Source organism: Salmo salar, chromosome 06 (assembly GCF_965601325.2).
Source record: "Salmo salar chromosome 06, fSalSal1, whole genome shotgun sequence".
Classification (NCBI taxonomy): Eukaryota; Metazoa; Chordata; class Actinopteri; order Salmoniformes; family Salmonidae; genus Salmo; species Salmo salar.
This window is the reverse complement of record NC_138296.1, coordinates 45,486,914-45,505,698: the sequence shown is the minus strand read 5'-3', so window position 1 is coordinate 45,505,698 and position 18,785 is coordinate 45,486,914. Positions and strand designations below refer to the sequence as shown.

The 18,785-nt window shown below is 43.6% G+C and overlaps 1 protein-coding gene across 4 annotated transcripts; it reads left to right on the top strand.

Annotated features, from left to right (window-relative positions):
• The first annotated feature begins 5,745 nt into the window (after positions 1 to 5,745).
• On the top strand, positions 5,746 to 13,457 carry LOC106607255 (alpha-N-acetylneuraminide alpha-2,8-sialyltransferase). Of its 4 annotated transcripts, none has more exons than XM_014204039.3 (8): positions 5,747 to 6,502; positions 8,274 to 8,357; positions 8,512 to 8,589; positions 9,284 to 9,428; positions 9,527 to 9,639; positions 9,741 to 9,833; positions 9,995 to 10,468; positions 12,490 to 13,457. In XM_014204039.3, the coding sequence occupies exons 1-8, from the start codon at positions 6,417 to 6,419 to the stop codon at positions 12,752 to 12,754; spliced, it is 1,338 nt and encodes a 445-aa protein (XP_014059514.1). In that variant the 5' UTR covers positions 5,747 to 6,416; the 3' UTR covers positions 12,755 to 13,457. The 4 variants fall into 4 exon arrangements, with proteins under 4 accessions (XP_014059515.1, XP_014059517.1, XP_014059514.1 ...); XM_014204041.3 differs by lacking the exon at positions 5,747 to 6,502 and adding an exon at positions 6,596 to 6,744; XM_014204040.3 differs by lacking the exon at positions 8,274 to 8,357 and having other exon boundaries at positions 5,746 to 6,502.
• Positions 13,458 to 18,785: the final 5,328 nt, after the last annotated feature.

Genomic DNA, 18,785 nt, shown 5'->3' with positions numbered 1-18,785 from the left:
TCGCCCCAGTCTGAGGCTCTGAGCACTCTGGAGCAGGTTTTCATCAAGGATCTCTTTGTACTTTGCGCCATTCATCTTTCTCTCGACCCTGACTAGTCTCCCAGTCCCTGCCGCTGAAAACCATCCCCACACCATGATGCTGCCAACACCATGCTTCACTGTAGGGATTGGGCCAGGTTTCCTCCAGACGTAACGCTTGGTATTCAAGCCAAAGAGTTCAATCTTTGTTACATCAGATCAGAAAATCTTGTTTCTCATGGTCTGAGAGTCTTTAGGTGCCTTTTGGCAAACTCCAAGCAGGCTGTCTTGTGCCTTTTACTGAGGAGTGGCTTCCGTCTGGCCAGTCTACAATAAAGGCCTGATTGGTGGAGTGCTGCAGAGATGGTTGTCCTTCTGGAAGATTCTCCCATCTGTCAGAGTGACCATCGGGTTCTTGGTCACATCCCTGACCAAGGCCCTTCTCCCCTGATTGCTCAGTTTGGCTGGGCGGCCAGCTCTAGGAAGAGTCTTGGTGGTTCCAAACCTCTTCCATTTAAGAATGTGTTCTTTGGGACCTTAAAATGCTGCAGGCATTTTTTGGTACCCTTCCCCAGATCTGTGCCCTGACACAATCCTGTCTCTGACCTCTACAGACAATTCCTTCGACCTCATGGCTTGGTTTTTGCTCTCACATGCACCGTCAACTGTGGGACCTTATATAGACAGGTGTGTGCCTTTCCAAATCATGTCCAATCAATTTAATTTCCACATGTGGACTCCAATCAAGTTGTAGAAACATCTCAAGGATGAACAATGGAAACAGGATGCACCTGAGCTCAATTTCGAGTCTCATAGCAAAGGGTCTGAATACTTACGTAAATAGTGTATGTATTATGTATTTCTGTTTTTAAAAACCTGTTTTCACTTTGTCATTATGGGGTATTGTGTGTAGATTGATGAGGAAAACAATTTATTTAATAACTTTTAGAATAAGGCTGCAACTAAATACGTTCTGTATTCTAATCAAGGCCTATCCTATTTAACTATTGCTGTACATATACTATTCTATCCTACGTGTTCTACAGATATACTACATGTTCTATCCATATACTGTCCATAACGTCTATACATCCCATCAAATACATAAATATTTATACTCTGGACTCTGATATTGCTCATCCTAATATTTCTATATTTCTTAATTCCATTATTTAACTTTTTAGATTTGTGTGTATTGTTAGATATTACAGTGCTGTTGGAGCTCAGAACAGAAGCATTTCGTTGTACCTACAATAACATCTACTAATATGTGTATGCTGCCAATAGAATTTGATTTCATTTGATTTGCCGGGGGACAATGGGTCCTTTTGTTGCCGTCTGTCTGTCCTGTATCTGAAAGCTGCCCAGCCATGCCGTGTGATGTCACATGGGGCCAGGCAGGAAGTAACTGCCCCTCCCCTCTATCCCTCCATCCCACCACCACATGCTAAGCTCCTTCTCAGGCTCCCTGTGTGGAACAGCTGGGCTATGTCAGCCTGGAAACATACACTGCGACACTTAACCAACACCTAGACAAACAAGACCAGCAGCACTTATGTACGCCTACACAAATACACAGGCACAAAACACACTCACCTAAATACACAGAAAACCATTCACGATGAACTTAGAACTCTCAAACAGACCTTTATCCATACACAAATCTACTGTAGTAGCTCAACAGTAAACACACACGCACACACACACGCACGCATGCACGCACGCGCGCGCACACACACACACACACACACACACACACACACACACACACACACACACACACACACACACACACACACACAATCACAAATCTTGATCATTTATCAAGAGTGTTCTGGACTGATTCCTCCTCTCTCTGTTAAATAATAGATCCATCACATTAAAGTATACTCAATTTAATTAGTTTGATAATTCCTGAATTGTTCAGTCAGGCGGGGGAGGCGGGGAAGGCGGGGGAGAGCGGGGGAGAGCAGGTTGTTGCCAGAGAGAGAGACTTTAATAAGGTTAGAAATGTGCCCTTAGAAAAAAAGGCATATTTGCTTGTAACAAGAAGGAATTAATGTGGTTTGGAGTGCTGTGTGTGGGACACCATGTAACAAGGAGAATGAGATGAGACTTAGATACTTTGATCAACAGCGAGAGCGACAGAGAGAGAGAGAGAACACTGCCTCCCTCTACTATCAGCATATTATATACTCAATGTTGCTGCCTGCTGCTATTGTTGTTTTTAGGGTTCCAAGCTGGCGCGGTCTTCACAGTCCCGCTCCTATATCATCATTTTTGTGGGCATGCATGCTGCCGTGTACTTCTCCCCATGATCTAGGACTGAGTCATTTATCTGGAGTCTATACAAGGTTCATGGTTCATACAGTCTGAAGAAGACAGAGCTTTTCCAGAACTCCCTCTTCTATCATGAAAGGATGCATATCATTATCTGATGGGAAATACTGTTATCTGTGTATAGGAGATAGAAGAGTCGACGTGTCCGTGTATGTCCGTCTGTCCTTCTGTCTGCAAACAGGAAACGACACAACGGAGCTAGAAGGACACAACATCCACCCCTCCTCCTGACCACAGGCAGTTGCCTATAGGTGTCACTTGTAGGGGGTATGTAAAGTCCAGATGGTACAGCAGGCTTAGGCCAATGGAACACACAGCACACACATAGCACACATTCCCCATGGGAGGCCCAGCTGCTTACATAAATCACTGACTCCATGAGCCTAGCCTAGTATAGAGACACCAGTCATCGTTCACAAAACCATTAGACAACTCACCCATTCACCTCCCTCCCTGCCTGCAAATAGCTAATAACACTGTCAGACTGTTTGTATGCTCCCTCATTGCCTCAATGAGCTCCAACATTAGCTATACTATTAGTCCTAGTGTGTGTGTTATTAACAGACCGATCATCATTATCTTTTATTAGCCTTACTGCACATAATCACAATGTAGAACATTTAGTACTGAACAGGATCTTTACATGGGCAGGGGCATACAGGGGCATACTGTGAGATGTGCCAGGAGAACCTCTCTTAGAGCTCTATTGTTTTGGGAGGCTTAAGACCGCACAGTCCAGCCTACTGGGCAACTTCCCAGATTAACGGTAGTTTATAAGACACAGAGCCCTACTCATAATCAATGGGGCTTTTCCCTAGAAGTTGTTGATAAAATCTCATCGCATACACTACATGACCAAAAGTATGTGGACACATCTCACTCCAGAATCATGGGCATTAATATGGAGTTAGTCCCCCCTTTGCTGCTATAACAGCCTCCAGTCTTCTGGGAAGGCTTTCCACTAGATGTTGGAACATTGCTGCAGGGACTTGCTTCCATTCAGCCACAAGAGCATTAGTGACGTCGGGCATTGATGTTGGGCGATTAAGCCTGGCTCGCAGTCGGCGTTCCAATTCATCCCAAAGGTGTTCGATGGGCTTGAGGCCAGGGCTCTGTGCAGGCCAGTCAAGTTCTTCCACACCAATCTTGACAAACCATTTCTGTATGGACCTCGCTTTGTGCACGGGGGCATTGTCATGCTAAAACAGGAAAAGGCCTTCCCCAAACTGTTGCAACAAAGTTGGAAGCACAGAATCATCTATAATGTCATTGTATGCTGTAGCATTAAGATTTGCCTTCACTGGAACTAAGAGGCCTAGCCCGAACAATGAAAAACAGCCCCAGACCATTAATCTTCCTCCACCAAACTTCACAGTTGGCACTAACTATGCATTTGGGAAGGTAGCGTTCTCCTGCCATCCGCCAAACCAAGATTCGTCTATCGTACTACCAGATGGTGAAGCGTGATTTATCACTCCAGAGAACGCATTTCCACTGCTCCAGAGTCCAATGGCAGTGTGCTTTATACCAATCCAGCCGACGCTTGGCATTGTGCATGGTGTTCTTAGTCTTGTGTGCGGCTGCTCGGCCATGGAAACCCATTTCATGAAGAGCTCCCAACAAACAGTTCTTATGCTGACGTTGCTTCCAGAGGCAGTTTGGAACTCGGAAGTGAGTGTTGCAACCGAGGACAGAAGACTTTTTACGCGCTACGTGCTTCAGCACTCGGTGGTCTCATTCTGTGAGCTTGTGTGGCCTACCACTTCGCGACTGAGCCATTTGACAAACTGACTTGTTGGAAAGGTGGCATCCTATGACAGTGCCACGTTGAAGTCACTGAGCTCTTCAGTACGGCCATTATACTGCCAATGTTTGTCTATGGAGATAGCATGGCTGTGTGTTAGATTTGATACACCTGTCAGCAACGAGTGTGGCTAAAATAGCCAAATCCACTAATTTGAAGGGGTGTCCACATACTTTTGTATATATGTTGTATAATACAAATGATTTAGGTGTGGCCTCAATAAGCTCGGTGTTCATTGTTCATTGCGCCTACGGTTTTCCTAAAGCCAAACCCTGAACATTTTCCTCCACCCCTTTCCTCAAAAAGGTTTCAAAAAGATAAAGGCATTTCAAGTGTTATATTATCAGTGTTTTAGCAATGTGCAAATAGTTGTAATACAAATAGTGGGGGAAGATAAATAAACAGATAAATGTTGGTGGTATTTACAATGTGCCCCTCTGGTTGCCCTTTCCTCATGGCATCAGGCCACAAATCTTGCCGTGTGATGGCACATTGTGGTATTTCACCTAACAGATATGGGAGTTGATCAATGTTTGATTTATTTTCAAATTCTTTGTGGGTCTGTGTGGTCTATTGGAAATATGTGTCTCTAATGTGGTCATACATTTGGCAGGTTAGGAAGTACAGCTCAGTTTCCACTTCATTTTGTGTGCATTGTACACATATCCTGTCTTCTCTTGGGAGCCAGGTCTGCCTATGGCGACCTCTCTCAATTGCAAGGCTATGCTTACTAAGTCAAGGATTTTCTTAATTTTGGGTCAGTCACGGTGGTCAGTTATTCTGCCACTGTGTACTCTCTGTTTAGGAAAAGATAGCATTCCAATTTGCTCTGTTTTTTGGTTGATGCTTTCCAGTGTGTTAAATAGTTATCTTTTTGCTTTCTCATAATTTGGTTGGGTCTACTTGTGTTGCTGGCCTGAACCAGCTGGCTGAGGGGACTCTTCTCTAGGTTCATCTCTCTGTAGGTGAGGGCTTTGTGGTGGCGCTTGTGGGCATCACTTCCCTTTAGGTGTTTGTAGAATTACATTTTGATAACTACCAGGTATAGGCCTAATTCTGCTCTGCATGCATTGTTTTGAGTTTTGCGTTGTACACAAAGTATATATTTCTCTCTCTCTTTCTCTCATCGTCTCACAGGGTGAGAAAAGTTGTATTAATTAATAGCTTCTTAGAACTGATGCCTGATGCTGTAAACAAAGTTGAGCTTGAGCCTGCAAACCACCCGGAAAGTAAACTTGTAGAGCCAGCCAGATATGGAACGGGACAGTCAAAGAAGGGCACGAGATAGAGAACAGGGAAACCGTAAATCTGATTGGTCGATAGGCCTTTCTCCTAGCCTACTCTGACCATCATTGGCTAATGGAAAAATAAATCCCTGCCACACAGACGCTCACACAACACACACACACATACACTACACACACTCATACGCACTCACTCACATAAGTCAAGAGGCAGACCCTGGGCTAATTCAGTACCATGGAATTATATTACTGGCTGCTCTTCATGCAGAGGAGGGGAGAAAAGAGGGGAGAGGGAAATTACAGGAAGAGAGGGAGGGAGGGAGGGAGGGGGAAAGCATAGAGAAGTCTAGGGCTCAGGGGTGGGGTTGGAGAATGCAGACAGAGCAACAGCTTGAGCTCTGGGACTACAGTGAAAGTAAGAACGTGGTGTGCTCTCAATGAAGGAGTGAGAAAGAGAAAGCCAGAAAGAGAGATGAAAGGAAACAAGACACATCAATCTACGTAAAGGAGGGCGTGCGGACAAAAGACTGACATTGTAGTTCTACAGGAGCCTAGCGGAGGGGGAGAAAAGAGGGGGGAAAGGAGAGAGGAAAGGAGAGAGGCGCATGAGAGAGACACATGAGAGATTTTTATAGGGTACAGACAGAGATATGATAGTCTGCTTATAGAAGAGTGTGCCTGGAAACGCTCTGAGAAAGAGACAGAGGGGGAGAGACAGACAGAGAGAGAGGGAGGGAGGGAGAGAGAGAGAAAGAGAGGGCGGAAAATGAGGGGGGAGTGAGTGAGACAGAAAGATTAACCACAGTCAGAAAGAGCGAGAGTGAGCAGTGAAGGACAATCTGGGACAAATAACAAGGGAGGGAGGGGGAGGTAAAAATAAGAAAAGGAAATAGGGGAAAGGTCTGAAACAAACTAATGTGGAAGTGCTGAGTGAAGGACAATAGGAGAGAGGGAGAGAGAGAGAAGAAGAGGAGGGGGCCAGCCAGAGGAAGTAGCAGGGCGAGAGAGGCATGAGGGGACTGTTCTCCTTTATGCTCACCCTGTCCATCCTGGGGACTGTCATGACTGCACTCGTCTGGTACGTCTTCAGCAACCGGTGAGTCCCACTCCTTTCACACCCCTTCTCCCTAACTTCCTCCATCTTGACTGGGCAGGTGTTGGAGCCTTTAGCCCCGGGCTAGGGTGGGGGGATTAGGTCTGGCTGGTGGTAGCTAGCTGCATATCCTCCAGACAGATGCCGAGAGGAAGGGAGGAAGGGAGTGAGTCTCCACACTTCTGATTTTAATAGTGTGATTGTTTCACATCGGTTGGTGTGAGTAGCTGCTCTAGTGGAACAAGGTAAGAGTTGTGCAGGGGGTGAAATATTATATGTTTGGTGTTGGTGGTTATGCCTGTTCACTGGTCCCCCCTCCACCACCTCCCCTTCTCTCTTTCTCTCTCTCTCTCTCTCTCTCTCTCTCTCTCTCTGTCTCTCTCTCTCTCTCTCTCTCTCTCTCTCTCTCTCTCTCTCTCTCTCTCTCTCTCTCTCTCTCTCTCTCTCTCTCTCTCTCTCTCTCTCTCTCTCTCCTCAGAGAAGTGGTTGGCTTTCTCAATGCTTGTTACTGTGGGTATCTTAACTAAACCACTGAAACACCATGATTAGGTGGTGGAAAAGAGAGGGAGAGAGAGAAACGTTTGTTTGTGCCCCAGCAGAGCTGATGGATTTCATACGAGACCACTATTAATGAACTCCGAACAACCCGTACCAATTTTACATCTTGTGTTGAAGCGAACTCAACTGTTTATTTGACAATGTAGGTAGAATAAGTGGAAGGTGTTGCAAAGGCACCTGGATGGTTAAACATTGGTGAATTTTGAAATATCATACTCAAACAAAAACATTATAGCAGATCTTTTCTCCCCTTGACCAGTTGTTTCTAAAAACATACAAACCTAGCATGTGCTTGTAGGTGTGCTCAGTTAGATATTGATTTTAAATAGTGATCTATTTTCTGTGGGAAATTAATAAGTTGCCTGTAGACAGAGGAAGATAAGTAAGTGAAAGGGGAACAGAACATTTGTACAAGAGATCGAGATTGAAAAGTCACTGTAAAATGCCTTCTCGCGCTGTTACCGAAACACGCCTGATGAACACTGTTTTCGCTTAGTGTCTGCCCTTCTGTGACAGTGAAACTTGAGAGCCTTTTTTTCTTTTCTTCCAGCCATGTCTCGATAAAACTAACTGTCTAATTGGTATCTGTCTGAATGTGACTCTAGACTCTCAGATGAATCATAGAACTAAGTGTTGTTTGACATTCATCATCTGCAGGATATGACAATTATCCCGCCATAAATAACTGTCCACAAGAGTGTCGCGTTCTGGAGTGGGGAAACCCATACTTCAAGGGGGATTATCTGTATACAGTAAATCCAGGCTTGCCCTTGGATTTCTTATCAGATCTAAATATGAACAGTCCCCTGTCTTTCCGTTCATTTGCGGTTGTTTAATGCTGCTGTGAAACCACTTCGAAGCATTCAGGGTTTCCTGTTAGATAATCAGTAAAACACCCTAGACTCAGAGGGATAAGGTAAAATGGCTGCCCAGTGTGTTCTGTTTTGGCTTGGATAACCCTTTCGCTCACCAGGTTATTGTTACAGTACGCACAACATTCAGCTATTGATTTAACGTAAACACACTGTAAATGATCACATCAACACAATTCATTCAGCGAAGGTAACATGATAAACTCAAACAATACACTGTAATACAACAGCAAACAATGCAGCTATACAAGGGTTGACAAGATAAGTGGTGTACTGGGTTCAAACAGAGATCTACTCATCCTCGTATTCTCTCTGTCTTTCTCTCTCCCTGTGGGTGTACATAGTAATGTCCAACCTGGCAGACTCCGCCACAAAAGTAATATTATGAACTCTGGGCCAGTCCCCTCCAGAACATGCAAGGGCTGCAGGTGAGACTAGACACACGCCCTGGCAACCCACAATCCTCTCTGCTCAACAACCACCTCATCTGTCTCTCTACTGTTATTAACTTCATTATATGGTTCATAACTGCATGTTCTATGTTTGTGTGTGCGTGTGTGTGTCTGTGTGTGTGTGTCAAAGGGATACAGTCACTGAAAAAGTGGTGGAGCGCTACTCTCACAGCTGGAAGAAGCAGGAGGACAAGTTCAGAAATTTCAGGTGAAATATAAGCACACAATAAACCCAGACTCTGAACCCCACTAAAAGCCAGCCAAGATGAGCCAAAGACCACGTTGTGAGGGTCAAAAACTATAACAAAAGGGATGTTTCCTTTCTACCTTAGCAGAATGAGAAACAAAAGCAGGTGGAAGTGTGCTTAAAAGCAGGAGAAGCGACCTGTGAAATGTTAGCGTTTACTTCTTCATGCTGTTAGTAGCAGCAGTAGCAGAGGTCAGAGTCGTGTGATTGTTGCATCCGTCAGTCAGTCAGTGGGTATTTCTCTTCTCAGCTGTCCTGTCTCCGCAGGCTAACACTGGCTTAGTAAAGCTCTCTCTGAGTATACAGAGACTTCAACAACACCAAACAACACCAAAGAGAACTGCAAGGAGCTTTGTAAATGAATAAACACTTGAAAGGAAGGACACTCAGAGCGGATATTCTAAAAGACAATATTTTTCTATAAACATCCCTTTCCAATTTGTATATTTATATCAAGACAAGACGATGAGGCCTTGTTTATGTATTCCTGTATCTGATATTTTCTTCAATTTATCTCCAGTAGCTTTTTATACCTAACCTATCAACCAGTCTGTTTCAAAACAAGAGAAATGTGTGCATGACGTACGATTCATTTACAGTACGCTTTTAATACTGTCTTTATCTTATAATCAAAAGGTTATTGTTGTGTTCTCAGGTCTCTTCTGAGTAACAGATGTCATGGACTCACCAAGGCTATGGTGACACAGGCTAACACTCCTCTGGGGTCAAAGGTTGTGTACGATGGAGAGAAGAGGAAGCCTCTTCAGGTGACCCCTGAACTGTTCAGCACCTTCGCTAAGGTTTGTTGCTCTGGTCCAGAGTGTCACCTCAATGAATAGTGTGTGTGAGTGTGTGTTTAAGAAAGCGAGTGACATGACACATGTTGTGTTGCCTACAGGAGAATCCTTTTGTGAATACGACATGGGATACGTGTTCTGTCGTTGGGAATGGGGGAATCCTAGCTAATAGCAGCTGTGGAGAGAAAATCGACTCCGCCCAGTTTGTTATCAGGTGTGAGACAGAAAACTTACTCCACAATAATGACCTTTTCCTCTCAAACATTGTTAGACACAAATTCACTGACTACTTCCCTCTATGTCTCCCTCTCTGAGGTGTAACCTCCCTCCTCTGGAGAACGGCTATGAGAGAGACGTGGGCAACAAGACAGACCTGGTGACAGCTAATCCCAGCATCCTCATGGAGAAGTGAGTTTGGGGGTACATTGGGCTTCTCATACTGCTTATCATCTGGTGTTTTATGGTGGATTGAGAAATGATCTGATCATATATTCTAGTGCTGGTCAAATTGATCTCCTCCAGCTGTTCTTCACCTCTCTCTTTTTTCTCTCCATCCCATCCTCTCTCAGATATGGGGGCCTGCAGGAGCGTCGTCGGCCCTTCGTGGAGAGCCTGCGTAGCTATGGCGACTCCCTGATGCTCCTGCCAGCCTTCTCGTACGGCCACAACACACCCGTGTCTCTGCGGGCCCTCTACACCATCCAGGACTTTGACAGCCCTTCGCGGCCCGTCTTCCTCAACCCAGAGTACCTACAGAGTCTGGCGCGCTTCTGGCAGGGCCAGGGCCTGCGAACGGTACGCCTCAGCACAGGACTCATCGTGGCTAGCCTGGCGCTGGAGCTGTGTGCCAACGTGCATCTCTACGGGTTCTGGCCCTTTAATAAACACCCCCACCGACACCAGAACCTCACCAACCACTACTACGACGACAGGCAGAGTAAGAAGACGGTGCACGCCATGCCTGCTGAGTTCGACCACCTGCTAAGACTCCACACCCAGGGCGTGCTCAGGATACACCTGGGAGAGTGTACACCCACCGCCAGGTAGGCCCCACCCCTTTACCGGAAATGTACCTACAGCTAGGACAGACACAACAGGGACATAGGGCCCTCCTGTAGACTCTCTCAGGAGTCTTACCCAGTCTTTGCTACATGCCAGATCGGATGGCCCCGACTGGCCCTGAACACTCTGGTATTCAGCACAGGGGCATGTTTTATGTGTCAGCTGTCTGGTCACAGTGGAGGAGCAAGGTGAAGGCTGGGACGTTTAATCTCCCCAGCAGCCGTTTGTAGATTTTCATTGTGAGAGTCTGCAGAACAGGTTGATCTGCAATCAAATGATTTGTACTGTACCCAAAATGGGTATAAATACATGAAATATGCATATATACTGTATAGATTTACAATTATGTATTTATCGTCACAAGTGTTCCAGCTAGAATCTAGAGAATGTTTTTGTTTTGTTGGACTTTAACTGAGAAGCCATTTTGGTGGTTAAATACAAAGTATTTTAGAACATGAAAGATTTAGATGAGGCCTTCCCAACTACAGTGCAGTGCCTAATATGACTCACCTTCCTGACTATAGCCAAAATGATCACATGCAAGCCTTTAAGAGTTAACTGAATGTATGGTCATGTCAATCTAATACCTCCTGGATTCGACAATCTTCAGCTGGACTGTTACAGTCATAAACATATTTAATATCAATGATGATTAAATGTGTTATATCTCATTATGACATCATGTATAATACATTCAATGTGGTACAGGGTCGTTCCATGAAATGAGTCCCTTTTTTGTCTCATTGATATTTTAAGTAGAAATTGTCCACCAATATTGTATTTTAAAAGACTGTTATATTAAATGAAGTGCCCATTAATATAGACCACATGGAAAATTCAATATATCAGATTTTTAATATGAATAAAGACTTGCTAAAGTACCAGAATTTGTATATCTCCCTCTGTGCACCCTCTGTGACGTCAAGAAAGATTCTAACGCACTTAACACCAACATATTTTTTACCTTCATTGTAAAGCCCTAGCTTTTTTGTTGCTTTCACCAAGTCATTTCTGAAGATTATTATTTATTTCATATGATTTAAAAAAAAGCCTGTTCGTCATTTTAAGGTCAACCCTGTGAACTGAACTCTCGTTTTAATATGGTGAAACTATTCCTTTTAAAAATGTTTTTTTTTTTTAAACGAAACATTGAATATCTAATAGTCAAATCATAGTGTAAAAGCAGAGCTGCTTCTACTCTTTTTGGCAATTTTCTGGTGTTTTGTGATGGAAAACTGAGTGGGTCGAGCATAACATGGGAACAGGCTAGAATTTATTTTACAATTTTTATTTTTTTTGTGATATTTGCGTTCAAGTGCCCTTCTCTGTTTCACCCAACAAGCTTCCATTGCTCCTGTCACAAGGAGGAATGGCTAATTTAAGATTAAATGGTATACCCTCTTGCAGTCAACCCTGATACTTTATTTGGCACTGACTAGTCATTTTTTATTCAAACTCTTAAAATGGGAAAACACATTTTTTATTAAGTTGAACATGTGCTATTCATGACAGAATGTTAAAATTAGGTGAAATAAAAAAAAAATTTCTTCACCAAGTTAGACTACCCAAAACCCAGCTAACAACAAACGTTCCCACAACTTTAGAGAACGTTTCCTTAAGAGTCTCATTAGGTCACCAGAAGGGACTCATTTCCTGGAACGACCCTACTTCTATATAAACACTTTTTGTTTCATAATTTCAAAATACATTTTGGGAAAGAAAAACAGTGTTTCAATGATCCTGTAAACATAAAATAACAATAAAGGGTTCTTACACAGCATGTCCAACTAACTAAGTAATGATGCTGGAGCACGCAATTGTCTTTGCACCTAATTGAAAACAAATGTGAAAATGATCTAGTGAGTGTCATTAGTTCAGTGTTAGTCCAGTGCTTGAAAGTGACCTGGCACAGTATGTTTTATTAATAACATTAATACACTGATGTTACATAACCCTTCAAAGAGAGATCTTTTCCATTCTGGTTCTTTGTACCATTTGACAGTCCTGGATGTAGCTCAAAGATGGCCTGGGCCTCAGCCTCAGTCTCAGGCTTCAGTCTCCCGGTTGGCTCTCTGGGTAGTGCCATGCCCACACTGGTACAACACAACACAACCTCCCAGACCCAGAAGCCTTGGGCTGGGCCCAACATCAACGTCTCTGGACCATCAGGACTGGGGCAGGGTGCTTCTGAAGACCCCATACAGGGTTCAGACTCAGAGCAAAGGACAAAACACAGGAGGGGGAACAGAAGAAGACCAGGGAAGTGATGACACCCATAAACATTTCTGGGGAGTCCCCTTTCATAAAGAGTTTTCATGGTTACTGGCATTCTAGAGCTTGAATTATTTCCCTATAATGCAAGGTATATTTGGAAGGTAGAATTCATTGGTTATTCATTCTTACATGTTCTATGTTTGAACTGCTTTTGAAAGCAAATGTCAAATTGAAAACATTGTCATATTTTTTATTCGATTTTCATAATGGTAAGCTCGGACTAATGGTTTTATTAGCTAAACTAGCAAGTCTGTTTGTTTGGTTACCACGGCAAACTGTAGCTATCTAGTAAACTTGCTAGCTACTTTAGTGGATGTTGAACACATTTCTAGCGTCAAATGTCTTAAATTATAGCCATGGTTGTCACGCCCTGATCTGTTTCACCTGTCCTTGTGCTTGTCTCCACCCTGCTCCACGTGTCGCCCATCTTCCCCACTTATCCCCTGGGTATTTATACCTGTGTTTTCTGTCTGTCTGTGCCAGTTTGTCTTGTTTGTTCAAGTCAACCAGCGTTTTGTCTCAGCTCCTGCTTTTTCCCCAGTCTCTCTTTTTCTCGTCCTCTTGGTTTTGACCCTTGCCTGACCTGACCCTGGGCCTGCCTGTACCTTGGCCCCACTACTCTGGATTATAGACCCCTGCCTGTCTTGACCTGTCGTTTGCCTGCCCCTGTTGTTGCAATAAACATTGTTACTTCAACACAGTCTGCACTTGGGTCTTACCTGAAACCTTATAATGGTATAAAGGGGATAATCAACTCGGGGCTCTATGAGTTCCCTGGAAAATAATGCAACTCTGTGGAAGGTCAGTTCCACTCACCTAGCGTGTCGTGGAACACACCTTCCACCTCGTTCATTATTTTCCATAGAACGCATAGCCCCTAGTTGATTATCCCTTAGCTACATTTCGTCGACCTCACTCCAATATGCTTTCCACACCATTTCAATGTATTTTGCTAGACTTCAAAGATAGACATTAACGGACTCTTATTGTAACGCTCGTCAAAAGGAGTAGACCAAGGTGCAGCGTGGTGAGTGCTCATGATAATTTATTATTCTCAGAACACTAGCCAAAACAATAACCAAAGGAAAAACGAACATCACGTTCTGCATGCTTCACTGAGCAATACAAAAAACAAGATCCCACACAGAAGGAGGGAAAAGGGCTGCCTAAGTATGATTCCTAATCAGAGACAACGATAGACAGCTGCCTCTGATTAGGAACCATACTCGGCTCAACACAAAGAAATAGAAAACATAGAATGCCCACCCCACATCACACCCTGACCTAACCCAAAAAAAGGGAAAATAAACGGCAATCTAAGGTCAGGGCGTGACACTTATGCCACTACAAATAGCATTAACTATGTACGGAAGGCTGTGTGAAAATGTCTTAACATTGAGGCTGGTTTTTGCAAGTATTCAGACCGTTTGCTATGAGAGTCGAAATTGAGCTCAGGTGCATCCTGTTTCCATTGATCATACTTGAGATGTTACTACAACTTGATTGGTGTCCACCTGCAGTAAATTTAATTGATTGGATATAATTTGGAAAGGCACACACCTGTCTATATGACGTCCCACAGTTGACAGTGCATATCAGAGCAAAAACCAAGCCATGAGGTCGAAGGAACTGTTTCTAGGCACAGATCTGGGGAAGGCTACCAAAAAAGGTCTGATTGAACCAAGATTGAACTCCCCAAGATCACAATGGCCTCCATCATTCTTAAATGGAAGACGTTTGGAACCATCAAGACTCTTCCTAGAGCTGGAACTGAGCAATCAGGGGAGAAGGGCCTTGGTCAGGGAGATGACCAAGAACCCAATGGTCACTCTAACCAAGTTCCAGAGTTCCCCTGTGGAGATGGGAGAACCATCCAGAAAGATAACAATCTCTGCAGCACTCTACCAATCAGGCCTTTATTGTAGAGTGGCCAAACAGAAGCCACTCCTCAGTAAAAGGCACATGACTGCCTGCTTGGAGTTTGCCAAAAGGCACCCAAAGGACTCTGACCTTGAGAAACAAGATTCACTGGTCTGATGAAATCAAGATTGAACTCTTTGGCCTGAATGCCAAGTGTCACGTCTGTAGGAAACCTGGCACCATCCCTACGGTAAAGCATGGTGGTGGCAGCATCATGCTGTGGGGATGTTTTTCAGCGGTAGGACTGGGAGACTAATCTGGATCGAGGGAAATATTAAAGGAGCAAAGTACAGAGAGATCCTTGATGAAAACCTTCTCCAGAGCACTCAGGAACTCAGACTGGGGCGAAGGTTCACCTTCCAATAGGACAATGAACCTAAGCACACAGCCAAGACAATGCAGGATCGAACATCTCTGGAGAGACCTGAAAATAGCTGTGCAGCAACGCTCTCCATCCAACCGGACAGAGTTTGAGAGGATCGGCAGGGAAGAATGGGAGAAACTCCCCAAATACAGGTGTGCCAAGCTTGTAGCGTCATACCCAAGAAGACTTGAGGCTGTAATCGCTGCTAAAGGTGATTCAACAAAGTACTGAGTAAAGGGTCTGAATACTTCTGTAAATGTGATATTTCAGTTTTTTTTATTTTTAATGAACTTGTTTCTGCTTTGTCATTATGGGGTGTTGTGTGTAAATTGAGAGGGAAAAACAATTTAATCAATTTTAGAATAAGGCTGTTATGTAACAAAATGTGGAAACAGTCAAGGTGTCTGAACACAATAATGCGCCACCAGTAACCTTTAGCACATATTATTCCTCCTGTATTGTACTATCATTACTGTACCCTGCCAGTCCAGAGCAGATATTTTCACTGTGTCTCCAGCCACTGGGGATCCCTCAATTACCGGCTGGATACTCTTGTTTTTTTTATCGTCCTGGGGCAGAGAACCAACCGGAATTAATCCCCTGGAAAGCACTGGTGTTACTCCTTTCCCATTCCCTTGCTTTCCCCAAATACATAATGTTAACATAGCTTCTTTAATGCCAATTCAGTCAGAAAATACTTTTGTTACTGTTTGAAAGCAGCGGTCCCCACATGTTGTGGTTCAAGAACATGGGTTCATGAGATTCCATTCATGTGGACTGTGACCTCAGTGTAGAACCAGCTGCTGCTCTCAGCTCCGCTCTGCTCTGTGTCCCACTGGCCCTTATCTCTGGGGAGCACTTATTTCAGGAAATTGAACAAACAAGTACACTAACTGAATCTTTCCATTTTTACACTGTAATATTCCCTTGCCACCTCAGCTGTTTACTCACTAATGAACTGACTGACAAATGGAAGGATTAGAGAGAGTTTAAGTTTCTTAGAGTTGAAGTTCTTAGAATTGTGGTGAAATTATGAGTTTTCTGAGATTCTACTTATATCGGATCATAGATGGAATCAAAAATGCATTTCGGAAAGATTGCAAATAGGAAATCCCCTCTATTGGCTTTATACCAGTGGGGCCTCTCTGACAGTCAATCAAGGCTTCCCTGAAGGATCGAAATGTTCTCATACCAACCTGAAACTCAACTGTCACCAAATTAACAACTTCCAAACAAATATGACATAGCTGACATGAGAAGAAGTGACATATCTGACCCGTCTGCTGCATGGGTCCCTGGAATAGTGACACAGCATCAGCCTTTATGACTGTAATCCTTCTGATAGGACCGTACAGCCCCCTGCTCTCCACCAATCAAAATCAAACGGGAACCCGACTGTGAGAGTAAGAGGACAATAGAACAACATCCCAAGAGTCCATGTCAGTCTTGTCTTGTTCTGGTGATATGGTGCTTCTATACTGAAGAGACAGGCATCAGGGAGACATGCAGTACATTGATGGGGATACCAGACTGGAACTCTCAGAAACATCCTTCACAAAAGTCTAGAAAAACACAAATGTGTTATTTATGAAACAGTGCTTTTCTACTATTGGTTTATGATGACATCCCCGAAAGGACCTCTAACAGACTACCCATCATCAGACAAATAGATCCCTGCGTGTACATCAAGTGTTTCACTAAATAGACATCAACAGACACATGCTGAAGGAAGAGAATGTGGCCTCCTGATGAGTAGACACAGTTGACAAAATTTCATTTTGATTCAGTCTGACTGGAGATCTTTGATTTTTTTCAGTTTATATTCCGGGCCTGACATCAACATAATGTGACGTCTGAGAAAAGTATCTGTCTAATGTAGAACCGCCAGCTCCCACACAGTTAGACAAACAGCCTACAAGGCCAATCACAAGCCATTATGTCTCCTGCTGGACTGAAAAGTGCTGGGAAAGCGATGTGTCACATCTGCACTTCTGCTGAATACCCTCGCCTCCTAGTTCCAACCCCACTCACCAAGCACCATGGGACCATGTTGGGACAATGTTGACACAGAGTCTGGAAGAGTGCCCAAATCCACTTGCAGGCACACACACACAAGCACGCAGGGGCGGTCTAGGACCAGAAATCGGCCCTGGCATTTACAGTGCCGTCAGAAAGTATTCACACCCCTTGACTTTTTACAAATGTTATTCTGTTTCAGCCTGAATTTAAACTGGATAAAATTTTGATTTTGTGGCACTGGCCTACACACAATACACCATAACGTGAAAGTGCAATTATATTTTTAGACATTGTTACAAATTTAATACAAATGAAAAGCTGAAATCTCTTGAGTCAATAAGTGTGCAACCCCTTTGTTATGAAAAGACAAAGTAAATTCATGTGCATAACAAGTCACATAATATGTTGCATGGACTCACTCTGTGTGCAATAATAGTGTTTAACATGATTTTTGAATGACTACCACATCTCTGTACCCCACACATACAATTATCTGAATTTCAAACACAGATTCAACCACAAAGACCAGGGAGGTTTTCCAATGCACCGCAAATGGGCAGACAAAAAAGGAAGGAAACCGCTCTGGGATTTCAACATGAGGCCAATGGTGACTTTAAAACAGTTACAGAGTTTAATGGTTGTGATAGGAGAAAACCGAGGATAGATCAACAACATTGTAGTTACTCCACAATACTAACCTAAATGACAGAGCCTGTACAGAATAAAAATATTCCTAAATATGCATCCTATTTTATTTTATTTTTTTTTATTTTATTTCACCTTTATTTAACCAGGTAGGCAAGTTGAGAACAAGTTCTCATTTACAACTGCGACCTGGTCAAGATAAAGCAAAGCAGTTCGACACATACAACAACACAGAGTTACACATGGAGTAAACAAACATACAGTCAATAATACAGTAGAAAAACAAGTCTATATACAATGTGTGCAAATGAGGTGGGATAAGGGAGGTAAGGCAATAAATAGGCCATGGTGGCAAAGTAAATACAATATAGCAATTAAACACTGGAATGGTAGATGTGCAGTAGATGAATGTGCAAAGTAGAAATACTGGGGTACAAAGGAGCAAGTTAAATAAATAAATACAGTAGGGGATGAGGTAGTTGTTTGGGCTATTTACAGATGGGCTATGTACAGGTGCAGTGATCTGTGAGCTGCTCTGACAGCTGGTGCTTAAAACTAGTGAGGGAGATAAGTGTCTCCAGTTTCAGTGATTTTTGTAGTTCGTTCCAGTCATTGGCAGCAGAGAACTGGAAGGAGAGGCGGCCAAAGGAGGAATTGGCTTTGGGGTGACCAGTGAGATATACCTGCTGGAGCACGTGCTACGGGTGGGTGCTGCTATAGTGACCAGCGAGCTGAGATAAGACGGGGCTTTATCTAGCAGGGTCTTGTTGTAACGGATTGGCAGTCGTGGTGAAGGAATGAGGCACAGGAAGCAGCGAGTACAGGGTAGTGGCGTATTTAATGTACACTCACTCATCAAACAAAATATTCCCAAACACAGGGGAGAAAGTACACACGGCGTAAAATAGCGCCGACACGAACATGAACCGTCACAATAGAAATAATCCCGCACAACACGGAAGCGGACCAGCTAACATAAATAGCCCCGCTAATTAACCAAACTAAACACAGGTGCACAAAACCAAAAAGGGAAAACCAAAAAGGGAATCAGTGGTAGCTAATAGGCCGGTGACGAC